Consider the following 23,861-nt stretch of genomic DNA (forward strand, 5'->3'; position numbering starts at 1 on the left):
ATATATATATATATAGATCAGTGTATCACTGTATTACCAATGCAGAATATGTGTTATGCAGCGTGTCTTATATAGGCGTCACCATCCCAGTGTTCTGTGGGACTCCTGATTGGTCGCCCGCTGTGTGTGTGTGTGTGTGTGTGTGTGTGTGTGTGTGTGTGTGTGTGTGTGTGTGTGTGTGTGTGTGTGTGTGTGTGTGTGTGTGTGTGTGTGTGTGTGTGTGTGTGTGTGTGAGACTAACGGCAACAATAACATCATCATCTGAAACGGTGTAGAGGAAAATAATAAATGAATGTAACGCAACAGCTGCTCCTTAATCACCTGGATATATAATATATGTAAATATAGCCTAAATAATCATTTTATGTGTGTGTCATGAAAGTTTGGGTGTCGCTGCAAACTTTGAGGGAGCAGGCTATGCGCAGAGCGCTAATTGATGAAGGAACAACAATAGCTTGTTTATAACTTCGCCTAATCTGAGGAGGTATGTTCGCTGATGCGGTTGGACGAGTATCAAAGGAACCATCTCTACTTGCCTGTGGAGCAGTGAGCACACGAGTCTCCCAAAGAGACTCCTTAGCCTTCAGAATTCACAACCGGCGTTGCGTCAGACTCACACGTTTCACATCATACATCATATATCTGGAGACGACGCCGTGCCAAAGTCACAAGACTCAACCCCATGTGTCTTTAATATTGGTATAGCATAACGTTTCCCCCCTAGTGGTATCGCAGTCGTTGAAGCGTTGCATACTTACAGGACTGGAGACCGAAGACACACGTATCCCGAAGGAGAAGGAGGAGGAGGAGAACTTTTCTATGGCAACCTGTTAAAAAAGGAATCAGGAGAGCACACTTTTAATGATGCTGTTGACTCCATAGGAAGAGGGGATGATTAAAAGCTTGATTAACAAGCAGGAGTGTGTAACGGAGAATGCAGAGGTTGCAATATTAATTATGTTGTATTGATGTGGGCTGAGTATGAAACATTTAGGACCCAGTCTTTATTAATAATAAAGTTGTATATATAATTGCACCGTAATGAAATGCAGCATAATGTAAAACAATGTAGGCCTAAGACGTTTGCCTCTGGCTATTGTTCATTTTGATGTATTCGTTTATTTTTTTCATTACATTGCTGCCACTGAGTTATAGCAACGGAATGTAGTGAAATAAACGTCCGGAGATAAATCGATGGGTTTATTTTTTGTCGCTTTTTACTCCTTTTTAAATTTGAATTGGGGGACTTTTTTCTGTGACACTCTCATTCCCCGGCCGGGATTAGAAAAGCACGCTTTATCTTATCTAATCTTATGTTAATGGGTGAAGTTGTAGCTGAAGTTGCAGCCCCAGCTCGATTGGTCTAAGTATCAAATATGCAGCCATTGAAACTTAACAGATATTTCACAGTATTCTCATCGCATCCTTTCCTGTCACGAATGCAACAAAGCAGTTCACAAGACGAATATGCTGAGTATGTCTCCTCTGCATCATCTGCCAACACATTGGGAAATTGCTATTCATAAGCACTTGAAATCGAACTTGAATCAATCTTTTTCTTCTCGCTTTATTTCTTATCCACGTTTTCTCCCGCAGCTTTGTTTCGCAGAAGGCACGCTGATGAAACAAAATGCGAGGTGTGTAACGCCCGCGTTTCACACGCGTTTGTTCGCAAACAAATCAATTGGGATGTAGAAAGTACACATATGCCCGAGGACGGCGTGTTTCCAATCAGGGCCCCTGCAGCACCCCGCTGAATCCCGATGAATTTCTTCCCTGTTCGAATTTATATTAATGCGGAACGTGGCTCACGCTAATCCCATTTGGTGGGTCTAAATAATCACAATCGCAGTTGAAGTGAATCCCCACTACAAACACTGACTGTATACGCACACGCATACGCACACGCCCACGGGCACGTACACGCCATCACACACACACACACACACACACACACACACACACACACACACACACACACACACACACACACGCACACACGCACACACACACGCACACACACACACACACACACACACACACACACACACACACACACACACACACACACTCTTAAGAGGTTTTTGGGTGGTTAAAATAAAAGTATTAGTGTCAATGATGACAGAAATATTTGAATGCACTTGATAGCGGATCCACCCACCTTCAGAGAGAGAGAAGACCTGGTTATATCTAAATGTAAGGTGGCATTTATTGTATGCTATGTATGATGTTCAGATGAGAGCTTGCATGTGCAATAGTACAAACCTAGAGTAAAAGTGATAGTTATAGCAATAGTGACAGCGATAGTATTAGTGATTGTGACAGCGCTAGTAATAGGGATAATGACAGCGATAGTGGCAGTGAACTCACAGTGACAGTGATTATATAATGGTAGTCTACCATTATATAATCACTGTCACTATATCACTATGCGGTCACTATATATACACATGATATAGTGACCGCATTAGTGATTAGTGGTTATATAATGGTAGTGATATAGTGACAGTGGTTATATAACGTATCGATAGTGCGCGCATTAGTGTTTAGTGACAGTGATTATATGACGGTAGTGATAGTGACCGCATTAGTGATATGGTGACAGTGGTAGAGACAGAGATATTATTGACAGTGGCAGTGATACTGACAGTGATTATATAATGCTAGTGATACTGACAGAGATTATATAATGGGAGGGATAAAGTCACAGTGGTCGTCATAGTGATATGTAGTCAGAGCCAAAGTTGTGTTGATTATGTCAATATTTCCCTAAGCTGCCTTTAAGCCAAAAGTATAAATCACCAGAAGTGCCTCTCGGTGCGTTCCCCCATGTCCCCCGGCACCCTTCTGCCCCGCGGGCTTTGGGAAACCGCCAGCAGAGCTAATGGCTAACGCCGGTAAGACTCAGGACCACTGGAGTCCGGCCATCACTGAGCAGCCAACCTGGAGGAGAAGGAGAGACCCTCCGTCTATAGTGGAGTGCTCCCGGTGGAGCAAGGGGAGAACAGTAACAGAGTAGCAACATGTAGACTCCAGCAGGAAGACAAGACCCTGGCCAGGATCCAAACCTCTCATCTCTGGAGCTGAGAGCCACCCGGGCCCCCCCACTGGGTCCCTGGGACCCCCACTGGGTTACTGGGCCCCCACTGGGCCCCCACTGGGCCACTGGACCCTCCCACTGGGCCACTGGCCCCCCACGTCGTCAGGGTATGCTCACACATGATCAATATTCAGGTGGTGTATCAGTGTGTGAGTGGGCACCCTAAGGAAAGGGCTTTTTTCCAACACCAAAGTGTCTGCTGTACTGGAATCTGGTCTAGTATCTGTGTGCTGCCTACAGATCACCCAGCAGCTCCTGCATGTCCGCTGGAGAACATTTGGTTACAGTACAGCCTCGGTCCTCAGAAGAAGAGAGAGGAGTGGGAAGGCCACCACGTGGTCCGATGTTCTCGTCCCTGTTATCATTGTGATGCGTCTTAAATTGCGCACTGACGTGAGGAATATAAATGTTTGCACGAGAGGAAATAGGAAGAAGATACTTGGGTTTGAAACGCGGAGCTCTGGAAGTTTGGGGTGGAGAAGTGAGAAGTGTTGTGGGACCGGAGACTTGGCAGGCTGTCAGTTCCTCCACACTCCACCACCAACCACCTGCCCATAAGCTTTTAGCACATAAATAAGTTAGCTTCATGTAGCACTGCAGGCATGGTCTTTTGGAAATGAGGATGTCAAGTGGGTAATATCTATATATCTATATATATGTATGATGGCGGGTCTAGGAATGTAATAGCTTATGTATGGAAGTAATTATAGAAGATCTTGAACTCTCAGAGTGATAACCTATCATTTTAGAAATCACTAGAGCTTCTGCCTGCCTCCTCCGTGTGTGTGTGTGTGTGTGTGTGTGTGTGTGTGTGTGTGTGTGTGTGTGTGTGTGTGTGTGTGTGTATCTATCCGTGTGTGTGTGTGTGTGTGTGTGTGTGTGTGTGTGTGTTTGTATGTGTGTCTACCTATTTATCTGTGTGTGTGTGTGTGTGTGTGTGTGTGTGTGTGTGTGTGTGTGTGTGTGTGTGTGTGCATGTGTGTGTGTGTGTGTGTGTGGGGGGGGGGGGGTTGTTGTGTGCCTATCTATCTTTGTGTGTGTGTGTGTGTGTGTGTGTGTGCATGTGTGTGTGTGTGTGTGTGTGTGTGGGGGGGGGGGGGTTGTTTGTGTGCCTATCTATCTTTGTGTGTGTGGGTGTCTCTCTCTATAACCTCGTGTCAAAGATCAGAACCCTGCCTCCCGTGTGGGCGTCATCGCAGAACCAACATCCCTTCTCGTCGACGACACGGTGAAACACGAGTAACGAACCCCCCGACAGATCCGGCGTGGAGGAGGGACGGCCATGTGGCCGTACGTCTCCGTCCGCCCGGACGGACCCCCGAGACGGGGACACGGGGGGGGGGGGATCAAATCTCCATAGGACGAGGAGCGGCATGACCCGCAGTGCATTGTGGGTTGGATCCCAAGAGACCACATGGCATCTATTAAATAGGCCTCCATCTTCATGTTGCACCAGGGGGACAGTATCTTTAAAGGCGTGTTGACAGACTCCATTAGCCCAAACTAAAACCAACAACCCTCAAAGCCATTTGTCAAAACAAACCCATGCCGGCTCTTTGAATGACTGCCGCGCATGCTTCACTCATTTCTGGACCGGCGACTGATGAATAGAACAAACAACAGGCTACTCATTCCTCCTCTCCTGGTGACAAGCGGCGAAGTCTGACCATGGAGCCAGACTGTGTGGTCGGGCTTTCATGCAGCAAGGTCAAGGTTACGAATGACCTGTAAACAGTTTAGAGACGGACACTCATCCCCCGCACACGCGCATTTACATCAAGGCGGTGTTATTGGGTGAATGGGACGCAGTGGGCAGCAGAAGACTCGGAGAAAACGAGGAGGGCGGCCGTTCTGTATTGATTGATAAATGCATTTTCTCTCTGAGTGCCATTGGTTATCTGTCACAGCACCGCAGCGTCACCACCGACCGGACAGTGACCTTCTCTTCTTCTTCTCCGTGTGTTTTCTGTCGCCTTGCCTCACCTCCTACCTGGAGGAGCGGGTGAACGCAGGCGTTCCTGGAAGAGTGTGGTGTTCTTGGAAGAGTGAGTTATTCGTGGACGAGTGAGTTAACGTAGGTGTTCCCGGAAGAGTGAGTTAACGTAGGTTTACCTGGAAGAGTGAGTTAACGTATAGTTTACCTGGTAGAGTGAGTTAACGTACCTATTGCTTGAAGAGCGAGTTCATGTACATGTCTGTGGAAGAGTGAGTTAATGTATTCCTGGCAGAGTGAGTCACATTTTTCAAACCTAGCCAAGGAGGCCGAGGAAAGAAGAAACAAGTCATTTAAAATGTGTCACGGCAACTCAATCACAACATCTGAGTTTGAAAAAAATCATTATCGGAGAAAAGAGAAGGAACATGGCACGATGTAAAAGGAAACAGGTGTAGAGTGAGTTCAGAAGAACGCACTGCAGTCTGCAAAGAGAGGGAGAGCGAGAGATGGAGAGAGAGGGAGAGGGGGAGAGTGAGAGAGAGGGAGAGTGAGAGAGAGGGCAAGAGAGCGAGAGAGAGAGAGAGAGAGAGGGAGAGAGACGAGACATCCAATCAACTCTTTCCTTATGCATGTAATTACAAGAAGCTGACATTTAGGTGCATGTGTTGATAAATTGATGACAGCTCTTGCCATCTTCTTCAAGCTACTTGAAAGTAAATATCACTAAAAGACATATATATATATTTTATATATGTCAGGATACATATACATAAAGGTCGGTCTATCATTCTTCTTTGTAGGCAGCTTTGGAAACATGGAGAATATAATAGTCACAGCTGACTTTGTCTTTTTGTTTGTGCTCAGTTTATTCACAAAATGTCTGCCAGCAATTGATTTGAATGTCAGTGAGTGACCCTAGCAGAGTCCCTTAATGTAAGGGCACATCCTAAAGTGTTGATTAAAAAGCAGAATGAAAGAGGAGCAGCACCATTTGAAGTTGTTGATGAAAGTTCCCTTCCCCTCCCCGCGGACGCAGTCCCTTGATTGACTTATATATATGAATTGATTTTATCGTCCATGTTTGAAACGGGCTGGTCTGAGATTCCTCTCAACTATGTGCCTCTGATTTACCCTTCATATTATTCATTATATTGCTCAAGATTACTTATGGTTTGTGAAGTTAAAACAGTTCTTTGAGTGCCATGTTTAAAATTAATGTTCCTTATGTTTGTTTGTTTGATGTAACACTTTCAAAGCGGAACTCAGTATTCACTCAGTGTGTGTGCTTTGTTTTGGAGGGGGAGTGGGAGAGTATATTTTCAGCCCCAGTTGCCTGAGAAGAAGAGTTGTGTTAACACCACTGTGCCCGACGTAATTCACAGGTCTCACGGATGGATAACGGTTTTAGGGAGACTGTCAAAATATAAATGGGATTGTTCAATGGAGTCGTTCGCAATTTTATTTTTACACAAAATCACCAAATATGGTGAAGAAAATTATACATCCCGCTCGTGACAAAGCGAATTCCTGTCTGTTCCGTGATTTGAACAGACAAACAAGCAAAGTCACCAGACAGGAAAAGCAGCAGCAATATCGAGTCATAAATAACACAAATATACACATCCTTTTGGTCATCAGTTCCTCCGCGCCTCGTCACACCTCACACTGTTCGTATCTACAGATCTGTGTGTCTCTGCGTGCGTTCACCACAGACACACAACCGAAGCACTGCCTGTGGTTCTACACCACAGAGGCCTCCGCCGACACGGAGCTCCCGGTCACAAGCGGCGGCCCGGTGGGGGGGGGGTGAGGCGCCTCTCTCCTGAGCTGCTGGTGCTGAGCAAAGTAGGATGGAAGGGTCCCGGGCGCTGGGCAGCCCTGTGTGTCCGCGCTGCCGGTCCTGGACAGCGGGCAGACCGCTCCGTGGCCGGAGCTCTTCCAGGTGTGCAGGAAGGCGTGGGGATTGTTGTACACAGCGGCTGATGAGAAGCCCACGGTGTAGGAGGTGTAGGGGGCGGGGTCGGCGCCGGCGCCGGCCCGGGCGCCGTGGTGGGGGACGGCGCTGTAAGTGCTGCGCCAATCAGCCGTCGGTGTGTCCGCCACGTTAACCGCGGCTGGAAGGAATCGGGGAGAACAAACAGAAGAAACGGAATTAGATTAGAGGAGGAGATTATGATTGCAACAGTGCAATAATGCTCTCATGCGTGGTGTGGGCTGTAAACATATTGATTGTTGCGGGGGGGGGGGGGGGGGGGGGTTCTGTGTGTGTGTGTGTGTGTGTGTAGGTGTAAGTGTATGTGAGTGTAGGTGTATGTGTGTGTGTGTTTGTATTCCAGCGGGTGGGGTACTCACTCTTGGGCGTGGTTTGGAAGGTGCTGAAGTGCTTCCTGCCCGTGTCTCCACCCAGGTCCGAGTCGCTGTCGTTGAAGTCACTGTCTCCTTTCCCGCTGTCCTTCACGCTGAACTGGTCCGTGTGTCCGCTGCAAAGAGGAACACCGGACATCAGCACCCTGGTTACCCACACTGTGTGTGTGTGTGTGTGTGTGTGCGTGTGTGCGTGTGTGCATGCGCGCGTGTGTGTTTGTCTCCCTCTCTTGTATGGACTGAATGTTGGTACTAATCCATACAAGCCTCTCCCATGCTATAATTATGCAAATACTCTGCGATACAATTTAATGATGGGTTATTTAGTGGTAACAAAGGTAAATCCAACAGAATGAAAACAAAACAAAGGAAGTGGGTGTGACAGTGTATGTGTATGTGTGTTAATCTCTGTGTGTATGTGTGCGTGCGTGTGTGTGTGTGTGTGTGCGTGCATGTATGTGTGTGTGCATGCGTGCGTGCATGTATGCGTGTGTGTGTGTGTGTGTGTGTGCATGTATAGGTATGTGTGTATGAGCGCGGGCGCGTGCGTGCGTGTGTCGGTGCCCAACAGTGTGTGTCTCCAGTCCTCACCTGACTTGTAAGCAGTACTGGTCTCCCCGCCAGGCCGACGCGGGGTGGAAGGAGGGCTTGGAGGGCAGGACCATCTGAGCAGCACAACGACAGCAGGGGGGTTAAGCTTGTATCTCTGGCCCCGAGATGAAAGGCGATACATCAGACACATGTTAAAGAGGGGCCTCCCGCGGGGGGGGGGGGGGGGGGCAGCTCACCTTTGTCTCAGAGTCCCGGCTCCCCTCCTCGTACAGCCCGCAGTCGTCCAGAGATGAAGCGTCTCGGTCCAGGGAGAGCCCTCGCTGACCCGGGTACGCACTCCCGTCGAAGAGGGGGGCGGGCCGGCCGTCAAACAGCGCCCCCCGCCGCGCTGCGCTCTTGGCGCCGCGCGCCCCCTCGCCGCCGCGGTTCAGCCTGAAGGTGACGACGACGATCACTATGGCGACCAGCAGCAGGGCGCACCCCCCGCTGAGCATGACGATGACCACCAGTGAGCCGTCCAGGCCGCGGGACTCCTCCTCCTCCCCGCTGCCGCCGCCGCCGCCGCCGGACACCAGGGCCACCGCCGCCCGGTCCCCTGAGGGCTCCTCGTCCGAGACCACCAGCCAGAGGGCGGCGTGGGCCGTGCGGGGGGTCCCGCCCCCGTCGCTCACGGCCACGCCCAGCTCCAGCACCTCGCCGACGGCCGCCTGCAGCCGCCGCCTCAGCGCCACCTCGCCGGTCCGGGCGTCCACGCTGAAGAGCGAGGCGTCCCCCCGGACGAGGCGGTAGGACAGCAGGGCGTTGACCCCCTGGTCGGCGTCCCGCGCCCGGAGGCGGAGGGCCAGGTGGCCGGCGGGGGCCCCGGCGGCCAGCGGGACGTCCGCCGTGCCGTTCCGCAGGACGGGGGCGGTGAAGTGGGGCGCGTTGTCGTTCTGGTCGACCACGCGGAGCCGGACCCCGGCCGTCGCCGACCGCGGCGGGGCGCCTCCGTCCTCCGCCCGGACCCTCAGCTCGAACCCCCGCAGGGCCTCGTGGTCAAAGGAGCGCAGGCTGTACAGCGACCCAGAGAGCGGGTCGATGGAGACGTACCTGGACACGCGGCCCAAGCCCCCCGGGACCTCTGAGTCCAGCAGGCTGTAGGAGACCCGGGCGTTGGGCCCCGTGTCCGAGTCCCGGGCGACCACCGTGGTGATGTAGGAGCCCGGCGCGTTGTTCTCCAGGACCGAGATGTCGTAGAGCGCGCGGCTGAACATCGGCGCGTTGTCGTTCTCGTCGCCCACGCGGATGGTGTACTGCCGGCTGGTCCTGAACGGCGGGCTGCCCCGGTCCTCCGCCACCACCGTCAGGTTGTACTCCGGGATCTTCTCCCGGTCCAGGGTCGTGGTGGTGACGATCATAAAAGCGTCGCCGTAGGCCTGCTGCAGCTTGAAGTGCGCGTGTCCGTGTAGGCTCGTGTGCACGCGGCCGTTGGGGCCCGAGTCTCTGTCCAGGGTGCTGATCAGCGCCACGAAGCTCTCCGTGGCGGCCGCCTCCGTGATCAGGGCCACGCCGTCGCTGGTCGACGTCATGGGCTTGATGGTCATTTCCGGTGCGTTGTCGTTCACGTCCACGACGTCCACCAGCACTCTGCAGGTGGACGGGACGGAGTTGACCCCCGAGTCCGAGGCCCGGATGTTGAACTCGTAGGATCGTCTCTTCTCGAAGTCCACCAGGGACTTCAACGTCACGTCGCCGGTGACCGCGTCCAGGTGGAAGACGCGCATGGTCTCGGACAGCGGGCCGTCCACGAACGCGTACGTCACCTCGCCGTTGACGCCCTGGTCGGGGTCGTGCGCGCGGACTCTGAGCACGCGGTGGCCTACGGGCGCGTCCTCGAGCAGCTCCACGCTGAGCGAGGAGAGGTCAAACGTTGGGCTGTTGTCGTTGAAGTCGAGCACCGTGATGTGCACCGTGACCGAGCCGGACCGGGGCGGCACCCCGCCGTCCGTGGCCGTCAGCTCGAGGGTGTAGCGGTCCTCCACCTCCCGGTCCAGCTCCTTGACCAGCACAAGCTCGGCGAACTTGAAGCCGTCGTCTCTCACGCGGTCCTCGAGGATGAAGTGAGAGCTGGAGGAGATGTTGTAGCTCTGGATGTAATTGAGGCCCACGTCTAAGTCGATGGCCGCCTCCAGCGGGAACCTGGAGAGCAGCGGGGCGTTCTCCAGGATCTCCAGACGCGTCTCGTTGCGCAGGAACCCGGGGGAGTGGTCGTTGATGTCCACCACCTCGACCTCCACGTGGATCAGGTGGAACTTGTCCTTGGAGAACGCGACGATGTCGAAGGAGACCAGGCACCGGGGGGCCCCCGGGCAGAGCTGCTCCCGGTCAATGGTCTGCCCCCCTACACTCAGAAGTCCGTCCCGCTCCCTCATCTCGATGGTTGAGTCTTGGGTCTCCTGCATGAACCGAAAAGACGTCTGGGGGTCCTCGGCTGGGTCGATGTTCAGATCTCGCGATAGATTTCCTATTTCTGTTCCCGGCGCGTCCTCTTCGTGGGTGGAATACCTCGCGGTTGTACAGTTCACGGCTCTGCAGATCAGAAAGGGCAACAGCACACTTAATGCAGCACCGCTAAAGTTACAAAGTCCCATCGTGGCGTCTGTACTAAAACTTCATCAAAGACGCGAGAAGAGCTACAGGTGGTGAGCGGGGGAGACTGAATCACACTCAACCCCTGGCTGAGGCGCTATATGGTGGCCTGTATGCAAATGAGGTCCCGCCGCTGACCAATGGCTGAGAGGAGCGACACCAAACGGGACAAATGGGTGCAAACGGGTTTTTTATTTATCGCCAAAGGGAGGAATGGGCGCAGAAGGCGCCCTGGATAATTATTGTAATCATGTTGATTAATGTGTCGCCCAAAGAAATCTGTTGTTCAATTCATTAATTAAAGTAGATGTAATCATTCACATTCCGGAGGGCGGTCTTGATTCAGATACCCCGTAGTACGTTAAGAGCAGTGAAAGGAATGAGGAGACGAGACACAGAGAAACTTATCGCTTCTCTTGTTGACTCCTTTAATCACTGCTCTGCATTTCTGTTTGTCATCGATGTTTACACGCAGCGTACTCCTGTAGGAATACGTGTAGGATTACTAAAGAGTAGCACACAACTTACCCCTCAATACTCTTACGTGCGAATAAACGGTCGAATGGTTTCTCTGCTGGGTTGTGTTTATGCGTTTCTTTGTGCGGAGGCTTCTCACGGAACGTCCCGTTTCATATCTCATTTATTTTATAATTGAATGACGCCACAATCCATTTGATGTGGGGGGGCATACATGGTATCAAATATTGTCTCACAAAAGCAAATCCCAGGATTACAGAAATAATAATAAAAAAACAAAACCCAGTTGGACACGAGTTTTCTGTTGATTTAAATACAGATAACTTTCTTCAAATAGAGTTCTTTGAAGCTCATTATCGGCGGTGGTGGGGGGGGGGGGGGGTCAGAGTGTGTAATAAACACCGCAATACGCAACCGATGTGCCTTTTTAGGCCCCAACAATAGCGCGATAAAAACACAAGCCGTCATTGTCTCTGCGATAGAAGAGACGCGGGAGAGCTAAGCATAGTCAATTAACCTCGCTAAACACACACACACACACACACACACACACACACACACACACACACACACACACACACACACACACACACACACACACACACACACACACTATCCTATCAACCAGCCTTTTGTCAGCCATATGGGTGATTAGTCTGCGTTGATTAAAAGGTGAGTATTTTCTTCAAAGGGTTCTTGATACCTACACAGACACCTATAGACAGACACCTACACAGACACCTATAGACAGACACCTACACAGACACAGAGAAACACACACACACACACACACACACACACACACAGAGACACCTACACAGACACAGATAAACACACACGCACACACACAGACACCTACACAGACACAGAGAAACGCACACAAAACTACACGCACACACTTACATCCCCATACCGACACAAATAAACACACACACACAGACACACACACACAATTTGCACACGCAAACACACACACACACATACTCGTACACACATACAGAAACACACACACACACACACACACACACCCCTACTCAGACAAATACACACACACACACACACACTAATAACCATTCTGTCTGTGGCCCCCAAGAGATCACATACTGCAAGGTGTGAAAAAACACACACCCTGCAGGTGTGTGTGTGTGTGTGTGTGTGTGTGTGTGTGTGTGTGTGTGTGTGTGTGTGTGTGTGTGTGAACTATGACCCCCTTTTAGCCCAGCCAATATCACACCACACCACTTTTATCCAGATTCCATATGGAATAACCCCCCCCCCCCCAAACCCTCCCTGTGGGTGGGGCAGTACTGCACTGCTGGGGAGGAAGTGGTCTGACATATTTGGCTTCTGACACGCGTGGTGTTAACATTTGTCTAATTATTGTGGCACTCTGCCTCCGAGGCGGCGCTGGGGGTGGTGTGAGTCACCGCGCAGCAATCTGCTGGCGCTGCGTGCGCGCCGCTCGCTGCGATACCGGCCGTCCGCGCGGTCACTCGGCCGCCCGATCTACTTGGGGCGCGTTCCAATTCTGCAGGTGGAAACACGCATGCGCGGTTGGTACGAGGCGGGCAGGCGGGCAGGCGGGTGGCATTAGCTCAGGAGGTAGAGCGGGTTGGCTGGTAACCGTAAGACTGCTGGTTCGATCCCCGGCTCCTCCTAGCTGAGTGTGGTGTCCTGGAGCGAGACGCCTCACCCTGACTGCTCCTGACCAGCTGGCTGTGTGTGAATGTGTGCATGAATGGGTGAATGTCAGTCAAAGCATTTTGGATAAAAGCGCTATATAAATGAGGACCGTTTATCTGTGTTTAGTGTAGTCATTGTATTTATTTATCATTGTAGCATTTATGTTATTATCTACATAATACTATTTATAACTGTAGTAGCCTACTTCTGTTACCCTTTAGAAGGGGAAGACATTTTCAAATGTTTTTGTTTTTAATCAAAAAAAGACTCGGGCCTCACAGCTGCATGCCATGTTTTAATGTATATATTATAAGACATCAGACGTGTGAGGCAGGAAAATAAGAATGTGCGTTTGTTATTAGGCCGACACTTAGAGACTCCAGCACAGAGACCCCCCGCTGATGGCTGTTGAAATCCAGGGTTTTACGCCTTGAAGATTCAGGAGGTATTGTGGAATTATTGGCCCATTTAGTTGTTTTGTAATTCTCCTGAAGTAAGGTGCTTACGCTTATCGCTAAGTATGGCTCTTTTCACATTTACACTCTGCACAGCCACCGCTTGAAATAACTACAGATTGTTTTATTGGTCTGGATTGTAATTTCTAAGAAGGAGGAATAGCCGCCCACCTTAACCCTTCAAGCCGGCCACACACCGTCGGCGAAGCGCAGCGGTGTGCAGTTTCCGCGCGTCAAACGCCGCCCCTAGCACCAATAGGAAGCGTCGTGCTGCAGCACCGTTGTGGTTATGTTTTGAAAGCAGCAGATCAACAAACATAGTCGGTATAGGCTACCATTACGTTATACGAGTTGTTTTATGACTACATATATGGCCCTGATGCCCATGATCCTCTGTTTGTGCTTACAATGATCGTCACATTAATTCATAGTTACTTATGTCCTGTCAGGCACTTTGTTTGCGGTTTAGTCACTTTATTTACTGTCATTGCTCATTCATTTTGCATTGTGGAATTATTCATCTACTGTATCAACAGCCTCCAAATGTACAGGACCTTGTATCAAGCCGGGATGTACAAAATAGCTTTTAAAAAGCACTTTTTGACATGCGGCAACGCTAGGGAATAGAACAGTGGCGTGAAGCTTAGCGGGTTGGCGCAACGACATGTGTCAAGGCGCCGCCGGTGTGGGCTAGTAGGCCTACGTCGGAAATAATGGGAGCTTTCTTTTTTTTCTGGCACTTAGGCACTTATTGTATGTTGTACGTCCTGGCACTTAATGTAGGCACTTATTGTATATTGTACGTCTACGCACTTTATGTAGGCTAGTATAGTACTTAGCATCGTACGATACGATACAACTTTATTAATCCCTCGTAGGAGAAATTCGTTGTATCGTGTAGTATCTTATCCTACCTATCTTTGTTGTATACGGGGAATGCGATAGTAGCGATTGTAAGTGCATGGCCCTGGGTTCTATGAACATCCTTACTGTACCAGCCATCATCCTTACTGTGACAGCGGTATATTGTTGTTTCTCCTTCTTCTGACAAATGTACTTATTATGAGTCGCTTTGGATAAAAGCGTCTGCTCAATGCCCTCAATGTAAATGTAAATGATCCTGGGTCCCGTGTGGATCATCTGTACCGGAAGAACAGCTTCAAATGCATCGTCACGACGACAAAAGACCTCATCACCAGTGAAGAAGAAGAAGATAACGGCTGTGTCCCAATTCAGGGGCTGCATCCTTCGAAGGATGCAGCCTTCGTAGACCGCGAAGGCTGCATCGAAGGCCGAACGAGCGTTGTGGAATGGGACGGTCTAGCCTACGGAGCATTTCCGGATTGCGTAACCAGCCGTTGATGTCCTTTACCTTGCGTGACCACGCGCCGCTCCTGTCTCTTAGCAACCCTGACAGCTGCAGTTTAAACCGGACAGCGGAGGAGAAATATGGAGCCAGAAATCATAATTGTATTGGTTATGTTTTATCTTTTATTGGAGGAGTGGGAGAAGATTCACTGCCGGGTGAAGAGGAAGAGAGGACGTTGGCTTAACGTTAATTAGTTTAACGTTATATGTCTAGCGTTAATGTCATTGAACTTTGACAATAAAGTTACATATTTAAAATGGTCCCAACCTTACTTTTATATTAAAAAAATGTTTTTACATAGTTTTGTCATTAAATATGTATTCGCTGCAGCTGCTGCTTCCGCTCTCTCCGCGCCATTTCTGAAAAAATATCCAACGCGCAATGAATGTTGGGATACGTTGGGCCGTGAAGGATCCATCTGATGTGTCCTTCAAATCCGGGAAACGAAGGCTGCATATCTCTGCCGCATTCGAAGGACCCTTCGAAATGGGACAGCACTTGACGCGCCGCTGTGACGTATGCGGTCTTCAAATGCGTCCTTCGAAGGATGCAACCCCTGAATTGGGACACGGCCATAGTGAAATCGAAGATGGCAGCGGCGATGGCGGCCATCGGGGTCTCATCGCCGACAAAGCCTGCGGCTTTGGACTGATACTTGTTTGTAACTTAAGTAAGTCAGGTGATTAACTTAAGCTGGGTTGCACCAACATGGATTAAATTAATCCTGGTTTAGGGTTAATCTAGGGTTAGTAAATCTAGGTTTAAACTGGTTTATAATTAATCAGAGATGTGTTGCACATCTTAGTTTTAACCCTGGATTAGATAAACTACTTTAAACAAGGATTAAAATAGGATTTGTTTGTGTTCAGTGTCTGCGATGATGGATTCCGGCGAAATGTGAACAAATTCACAATATATGCTTGATAAAGATGGACCACAATATATTCACCAGCTCTCTCGTGAATAAATGATTAACTTGTTGCTTTTTGAACAATTGTAACCGTTATGTTACCTTAACTGACAGAGGGGAGAAATTGAGTGGCCCCTGCCCAAGTGGCACAGCCCAGGTCGGCCTTGAATTACAATGCAAAGGCAAAAAAGGACATGGCAGAAGAGAGAAGATGTTTCAAACTGGCGGAGGACCACCACCAATGATTACGGACCCTCAAGCTGGGTTGCCCCAACATGGTAGCTCAGGTCAAAGAAAATCATTGATATGATCCCGCAGCTGTGAAAACTATTTTCATAAAATTCAATTGGGTTTAACCTATCTCTAATTTTCCTGCAATTAAATCTTTCCTCTAACCCCATTCAGCGAAGATATACAGCCATGTTGTCAAGAAAACTGTGATAAACCTAACATAAACCTCCTCCAGAGGTGGTTTAAATATAACCGTTAAACCAGGTTAAGAATAGGTTTAAAATGACTGGTGCAACAGACTTAAATTTAATCTCAGTTTAAATGGAGTTTAAACTGAGATTACCAAAGGGTTAAATATGACCAGGATTAATATGAAACTAAGTTTCAACTAGGTTTAAAGTTTGGTGCAACAGGGTTAACAGTTAAACCTTGATTTAATCCAGTTTAAGAGTTAATCCATGTTGGTGCAACCCAGCCTAGGGTTGCATTAAAGACATATGTGGGGACAGTAAGAGCATCTTTGACCATTTGACCATCGGTCGCCATTGTGATTATAGTTAACGGTAAGAATAACGTTGGTGTCAGAGAGGCCTTGCATGTCCCGGTAACCACACACACACACACACACACACACACACACACACACACACACACACACACACACACACACACACACCCGTAAGAACCCCTGGGTGGGAGCTGAGGTGCGAGAGGGAGCTGGGCTCTTGTCGGAAGGTGAGATGTTCTTTTACGGTTCCATGCTATGAATCTTGGGTAAGGAGCCAGAGGAAGCAGCCAGTGGTTGTAAAGCAAGCGGCACGCGGCCGACCGGAGGCGAGAGCTGAAGAATGCCCTGCGAGTGTGCGTTTTATCTGCAGCGTAGCGTTACTCAGGCAGCGTGTCGGCGCGAAGATCCTCTTCAGCAGCTCGGCCCAGGGGACGTACCCGGGATTCACTCTTCTTCTTGTAGTGTTTGCAGTCGAGTCTTCACTGCCTGTTGATGGAGTAGGACACTGTTCTGCTGTTTAGGTGCGCAGTCCATAATAAAGAAAGTCGGGATGCAATTATTTTGTGTGTGTGGGTGTGTGTGCGGGGAAGAGACGTGATTAAGAGAACGCATGGCGACACCGGATCACTGATCAAACAACAACATCAACATCAACAACAGCCTCAGCAGCAGCAGGACATTTGGGGCATATCTGTGAGGTCGGCCATCGTGTGACACGCACCCCCCCAGATACCAGGAGAGGTGTGAAGGGGGGGGGGTTCACGAGGCAGGCCGTCGCCCCCCCACCCCCTGGTCCCTCTCGCCTTCATCTTTCTCACCCCCCCATCGCCCCCCCTCTTTATCTGTCTCCTCATCTCCATGGTAACCTGGGGTCGCCCAATTAAGTGGTCCCCTTGCTGGGTCTAATCGGGGCCGTCTGGGGAGATAAGGGTGGCAGATAAGAGCAGATGAGGCGGTGTGTGGCGACGGGGCCTCTCACAGAGGGGCCCGCGGTGAGACGCCCCGGGTGAGACGGGCCCCTCAGTGAGACGGGCCCCTCAGTGAGAGGGGCCCTCAGTGAGAGGGACCCTCCGTGAGACGCCTTGGTGAGACACCGGGTGCGAGCGGAGGAGTAGCAGCTGTGGAGGTGGCAGATCCACAGCCTGCGGCTGGAGTGCTCCCTGTTGCTTTTGGCACCTCCTGTGGCGTCGCAGGCAAACCCCCCCCGCCCCCCCCCCACCCACACACCCACTCTGACACACAGACACACTCACCTCCACACACACACACCTCTCACTGTCCCCACACACACACACACAGACACACACACACACACACACAAACACCCTCTCTCTCTCTCTCTCTCTCTCTCTGTCTCACACACCTCTCTCTCACACACACACACACACACACCTCTCTCTCTCTCTCTCGCTGCCCCCCCCACACACACACACACACACTCACACACACCCTGCTGCTCATCCCCCCAGCTCTCCAGCTGATTACCACTGGCCAAATGTTTAGCACGCTGTCCCCAATCACAGGCAGCAAACTGCCACAATATGCTCCTTTAACGGCTTAAGGGGCCAGAATGGCAGCCGTCTCTGCCTTCATGTAACTGCCTCCTCTAGCCAAATTAGGTTGTGCCTGTGTATTTGTGTGTGTGAGTGTGTGTGTTTCAGCCCTTTGCTAACACTAATTACATAAGTCTGAATCAACTCTGCTTAGAAACTACCCAAAAGTGGAACAAGTGAAGAACGGCTTTTAAAAAAAGTGTTTGTAAAAACGAACATCAATTATGATGTGACATTTGAAACATAGGAGAATCACGGTAAAATGTTAGGATTTCATGATCAATTAATTAGTCTATTAGGACCGTCTATGAATAATGCATGATTTGCATAATTAGACCTCGGCGGATTCAACATGTTTCAAACAAATCCAGGCATTAGCGCGTCTGCAGGATTCCTTCATGTAGCCCCAAAAGTCTATCAAGACATTTGGAAAGACACCGTGTTGTTGTGAACAGACCGAGGCAGATGAAAAGAGGCCTAAAGTAGCCCATTTCAACACATCAGGTTTGGCTGAGGTTCATAACCCCCCCCCCCCACACACACACACACCAAACCCCCCCCCCCCCAGCCCCCTCCGCCCCAACAACCCCCCCTCCCCCCCCTCCGCCCCAACAACCCCCCCTCCCCCCCCTCCGCCCCAACAACCCCCCCTCCCCCCCCAGCCCCCTCCGCCCCAACAACCCCCCCCCCCCCCCACACACACACACCCTAACCACCCTCTCCAACAACCCTCCCACCTTTCCCTCCCCCACGCGTCTTGAACTATTCTAGTTCTAAAGCGGGGCTTTGAATGCGCCGCATTATCGATTCAGCTTTGAGCGAATACACAAAAAATAGGTTATCATTTCACGCAAATCTCCAATAACGTATTTTCACAAGACACATCGATCATTTCCGACATACGTGCCAGCGTATATTATCGCCTTTATCGAAAAAGAGATTTATATTTGACACCGAAGACGATTGAATGCTCAACATTAGGGAGCACGTCTCTGGGCGAGTCAAACGATCCGAGTTGAAACCCGGGGAAAGAGCGCCATCTGGTGGTCAAACATTTGACCAGGACTACATCAAAATCTACAAACGTGCTAGCAACAGCGTCCATGTTAAATCAAGTGTGAATGTCTTTTAAAACAATATGCCGGGAGATAACGCATGGCTGTATATCTCCCTGACCACGAGATAGCAAATAACGCGTGAACCTCCTGTCCCAGGGAAAATCCAGTCACTGCAGCGGTATGTTCACAGGAAAACTGAAGTAAAAGGACAAGTCGCTCTGAGGACGATAAGATAAGCTGCATTAAATCACACGACAAACCGCCTGCCAGCGACGGAACTCTCCCCGAACCGCGTTTATCCTTTTTATACGATTTGACAAAGTGTTTCAATCCAATTATTAGGCCCGTTTTACATTTCACAGTTCATATTGCATTCCACCACCTAAAGATACACGGGGGGGGGGGGCATTGCATCCATCACATGACATGTGGTTTATCCTGACGTTCATTCATATTCATGTGCAGAGCTATGGGGTTGTTCATTACCACATTGTGAATGCATGTCAGCACCCTCTCATTAATGCCCAGGTCTTCAGACCATCTCCAGCACGGTCCACACTCTCAGCTACTTAGGGAGGCCTGCAGATATCCTTGTTTTCCAATATGTCGGCTTCTTCAACGTGCCTGCCGCCAATTGGTATTCCTGGGCTGCCTGCTGGTTACTATATCAGGCAGAGTGAATCAGAATTTGCTTGGTAGTTCGGGCTGTGAATAAATTTTATGTGAGGGAAAATTCTCTGTGGGACAGTTATATTATTCAAATAAGGAAAGATAAAATTATGGCTTTGTGTGTGTGTGTGTGTGTGTGTGTGTGTGTTTGTGTATATTTAATGCGTGTGTGTTTGTGTATATGACATGCGTGTATTGTGAGATGTATGTGTGAGATGTGTGCATGTGTGTGTTTATGTGTGTTGTTCTTAGATGTGTGTGTGTTGTTGTTAGATGTGTGTGTGTGTGTGCCTCTGTTTGTGTGTGTTTGTTTATGTGAGATGTGTGTGTGTGTGTGTGTGTGCCTCTGTTTGTGTGTGTTTGTTTATGTGAGATGTGTGTGTGGTTGTGCGTTTGTTTGTGTGTGTGTGTGTGTGTGTGTGTGTGTGTGTGTGTGTGCGTGTGTGTGTGCCTGCGATCCGATGCATGTATGTATGTGTGTAGGTCATAGGTTCAAGTGCATAAATACTAAGTTGTGTCTTGTGTCTTGGCCCTCCTCCTCCTCCTCCAACACTCCCCTCACCTCCATGGGGTCGCCCCCCTCACACCCCCCTCGGGAGGAGAGGAGGGGAGGAGGGGAGGACGGGAGGGTGGAGGAGGGGAGGGAGCAGGGAAGCTGGCTCCTCTCTGAGCCAAAGTCTGCCTCCCCCCCGCTCCCCCCCACCCCCCTGGGCTGGCCACTGGGGGCGGACTGCTGGGCCAAGCGTCCGCTAAGGAGTGTAATCACTCCTGTTGACACATTTGGCACGCGGCCTTCCGTCCGCCAGGGACCATAAACAAGCGTGGGTCGACCTCGCTGCTCCGTCACTTTGGACCAGGAGGTGGCAATGTTGAGGTGGAGCCGTGGCTGCTCACCTGCAGGAGATCGGCGAGAGGGACGCGCACGCCTTCTGTCTGTCCTCGTGTGTTTTTTGAGTTGTGGAGTGTGCCGATGTAAACCTATAGAATTACAGACAAAAGTAAATATTTAGAACGCAACACAATTAATCAAATGTAATCCCCCACTCTACATGTGCTCTGTTTATATTTACCAAGCGCAGATAAGCGTGCAACCATTCGTGTGAATGTTTAATAGAGTAGGTTGTGAGTGTTTCTATCTGTGTTAATGTGTATGTGCCTGCATGTGTATTTCTGTTTTGGTGTCTATTCGTGTCCCCGTGCGTCTCTCTGTGTGTCTCTGTGTGGCCGTGCATGCGTGTGCGTGTGCATGTGTGTGTGCGTGCATGGGTGTGCGTATGCATGCGTGTGTGCGCGCGCGTGTGTGTTTGCGTGAATGTGTGTGTGTGTGAGAATGGGAGCAAGATTATCGTTGAGGGGCATTGGCTTAGAGGATGTTTTTGTCTTCCCGCTGTGCCCATCGTGCTGGAAAAGACCCAATCTGGAGCCGTCGTGGAACCGGGAAGGGCGGACTGTGGGCAGGGCGAGGACCACGGTGAGGGGGTGGGGGTAGGACCATGGTGAGGGGGTGGGGTAGGACCATGGTGAGGGGGTGGGGGTCAGGACGACGGTGAGGGGGTGGGGGGGTGCAATGGTGAGGGGGTGGGGGGGGGCAGGATGAGGGTGATGGGGGGGGCAGGACCACGGTGAGGGGGGGGGGGGGGGGCAGGACCACGCTGAGGTCGGGGCAGGACAAGGGTGAGGGGGGGTGGGGGGCGGGGGGGCAGGACCTTGGTGAGGGGGTAGGGCAGGGCGAGGGTGAGGGGAGCTGGACGCAGGCTAAAGGTCTGCATGATAGGCCTGGGGTCTCTGCGCCACGAGGCATGGAGGTTAATCAGCACCATTATGGAGCTGCCTGGTGGTTTCCAAAAGGGCCGCTACAAATAGAATACTGTAAGCTGTGGGAGAGGATAAGTATGGAACATAGTCTCAACTTTGTGCTCTTATGGACCTTGTATGGAGAGGGTTTTCTGTGATGTGTTCAAAGATATTCGAGGCTCTCCCGAGCGAAACCCGAATGCGTGTTTTCTGGAGCCCTGGTTATTAATTATGGAGACATTAAGAAATATTATTCTTTCCAGCTCTGCCGCTGAATTTCCTCAGCCGGCTTTGTTTGCCGTCAAGGGCAAATGAGCTTAATTGATTTCTTAAATATTGAATTAATTTCGGATCGCGGTGCAATGAGGCTTCATAAATTGGTTAGTGTAGAATTCAGATCTTCCCCCGCTATTAAAAACCGAGATGGAATCGAACCCACTCACTGTGGAGCTCGAGTGAGGATGCGCTCCCTCTGAGATACGAGCGACGTCGGTTCATCACAGCACTGAGGACGGCCGTGACTGTGAGGGGTGGAGGAGGCGAACGGCTTTGACCTCAAACCCACACTTTGTAGACGTTTCTTATTTTATTCACTCTTATTTTCTTTTCAGCCGCTGCGGGGAAGATTCGTGAGTTTGTGTGAGAGTGATGGCAGAAAAGAGCAGGAGAGAGTGATGTTTTTAAAATCGAAACCAAAAAATGCCCCCGCCCTCACTGATTTCCTGCACCAATCAGGGAAGAGTTGCCCCGATTGGCATCCAGAGAGAGTCACAGTCAACTCAAACACTGACCCAATGTGTTCCTTTAACCGGTTCAGCTTCCTCACTTCGTGTTTCTGGCCAACTATTGGTCCATCCATCTGCCCGTTCCACCCTTCGACCTGTGTCGAGACCAGCCCGTCCAATCACAGGTCAAGCCGCGCCCCTGACTGGTGATTGGCCTGCACTTATAATATATAACAAGTTTTAAGAAAACTGACAATTGTTGCTAATCCAGAACTAGGGGCAGGCCTCCCTTCATGAGGAGATGTGCTCTCGTCTGGCCAGAAGAGAATTTAAATAAAAGAGGGGGAGGGGGAGTGATGGGAAATGTCATTTCCATAAAGGCACAGAGAAACAGTCCAGCAGAAGGTGTTTTTTATGATAATTGTCGGAGCAATCATGGTGATGCCACCGTGAGGGCAGAGGCAGGCTGGGCCGCCGTGTGTGTGTGTGTGTGTGTGTGTGTGTGTGTGTGTGTGATCTTGTGGACGTGTGGGTGCTTGTGGATGTGTGTGTGTGTGTGTGTGTTACAAATGAACATAATGCCAGTATTCCATCATGCATGCTAAAATACACAAAGGTAGACACACAATCCCCCCTACCCCCACTCACAAACACACATATACACACAGCACAGACACACATAGAGCAGACACACACATGGGCTGTATGCATGCGCAACACGGCCTCATCCCAGAGGAGCAGACAGTGAACACATTATGCAAACAGGGGGCTGTGTGTGTGTGTATGTGTGTGTGTACGTGCGTGTGCGTGTGCGTGCGTGCGTGCGTGTGTGTGTGTGTGTGAGTGTATGTGCGTGTCTGTGTACGTACGTGCGCGTGTGCGTGTATGTGTGTGTGTGTCTGTGTGTGCAGCCAGGAACGAAACGTGTGCATGTGCTGGAGAGTGAAATTAGACTGATTAAAAATCAGGACAAAATTTCTAACTGTTCGATGGATCTCCGAGGGTCTAATTAGCCGAGAGTAGAGTTTGCACGCCAGAACTCCACGGATTTACAAATGTGTTGAACTACAAGACGCTCCTATGTGCCTGATCCCCCCCTTCACAGAGACACAAAACATGAGGTTATTTATGTGTTCACACACAACAGCAAGGCAACTCCAGTAGACAGACAGACAGACAGACAGACAGACAGACGGAGAGAGAGGGGCTTGTGTTTGTCCCTCCCCGCTGTAACATTTTGTTCTCCACCCCGTCTTCGCTTGTCCTTGCCGGAGCCGAGCTGAATGGAAATGGACGGATCCTATCCCCCACACAGAGAGCGTTGTGAGAGAACCCCCCCCCGAGTAGCAGCACACCGTGTGGCCCGGCCGGCCTGCAGGCCGCGTCTCTGTGTTGTCAGAAGCTCAGGTAGGACTCGACCCACAGGAACAGGAAATGAGAAACAGAGAAAAGCCCCCCCCCCCCCATTTTGTTATCATGTGTTATGCAATACGCTGAGCAGGGAGAGGAGCCGCGAGGAGAGAGCAGACACGAAATGACCCGTCTCTTTCCCTGGAAAAACACCATGAATATTTTATTCTGGTTCAAGAACAGCCTATTCTCAGATGTTTTGTCCTTGACCACTCTATCACAAGCCAAACAATATCCAGCGCTCCTCTCTGAAGAGCCCCCCCGCCGTCGCTCTTCACTCCATTCATCATTCATCCATGCTGGAGGTTTAATGTGCCTGCTGCCACAGGCTCACCCCGGTCAGCTCTGGCTCAGGAGGTAGAGCAGGTTGGCTGATCACCAGAAGGTTAGCTAGTTCGATCCCCGGCTCCTCTTAGCTGAGTGTTGAGGTGTCCCTGGG

General features: G+C 50.5%; 2 protein-coding genes across 2 annotated transcripts in view; both read right to left on the reverse strand.

Annotated features, from left to right (window-relative positions):
* LOC311358816 (protocadherin-17-like) overlaps positions 1-4,475 on the reverse strand; it is a gene marked incomplete at both ends in the record, with an annotated part of 19,852 nt that extends 15,377 nt beyond the window's left edge. The window contains 2 exons of the mRNA XM_084478927.1: positions 759-827; positions 4,395-4,475. Of these exons, the coding sequence (XP_084335053.1) occupies positions 759-827; positions 4,395-4,475 (150 nt within the window). The remainder of the gene's footprint in view (positions 1-758; positions 828-4,394) is intronic.
* Positions 4,476-6,776: 2,301 nt separating this feature from the next.
* pcdh8.1 (protocadherin 8, tandem duplication 1) lies at positions 6,777-11,968 on the reverse strand (the record flags this gene model as incomplete). Its single annotated transcript, XM_084478928.1, has 5 exons — positions 6,777-7,150; positions 7,389-7,516; positions 7,992-8,065; positions 8,189-10,520; positions 11,961-11,968. The coding sequence occupies 5 exons, from the start codon at positions 11,966-11,968 to the stop codon at positions 6,777-6,779; spliced, it is 2,916 nt and encodes a 971-aa protein (XP_084335054.1).
* Between the last annotated feature and the right edge of the window lie 11,893 nt (positions 11,969-23,861).

This window comes from Micromesistius poutassou (genome assembly GCF_964030765.1).
Source record: "Micromesistius poutassou genome assembly, chromosome: 14".
In the NCBI taxonomy this organism is placed as follows: Eukaryota; Metazoa; Chordata; class Actinopteri; order Gadiformes; family Gadidae; genus Micromesistius; species Micromesistius poutassou.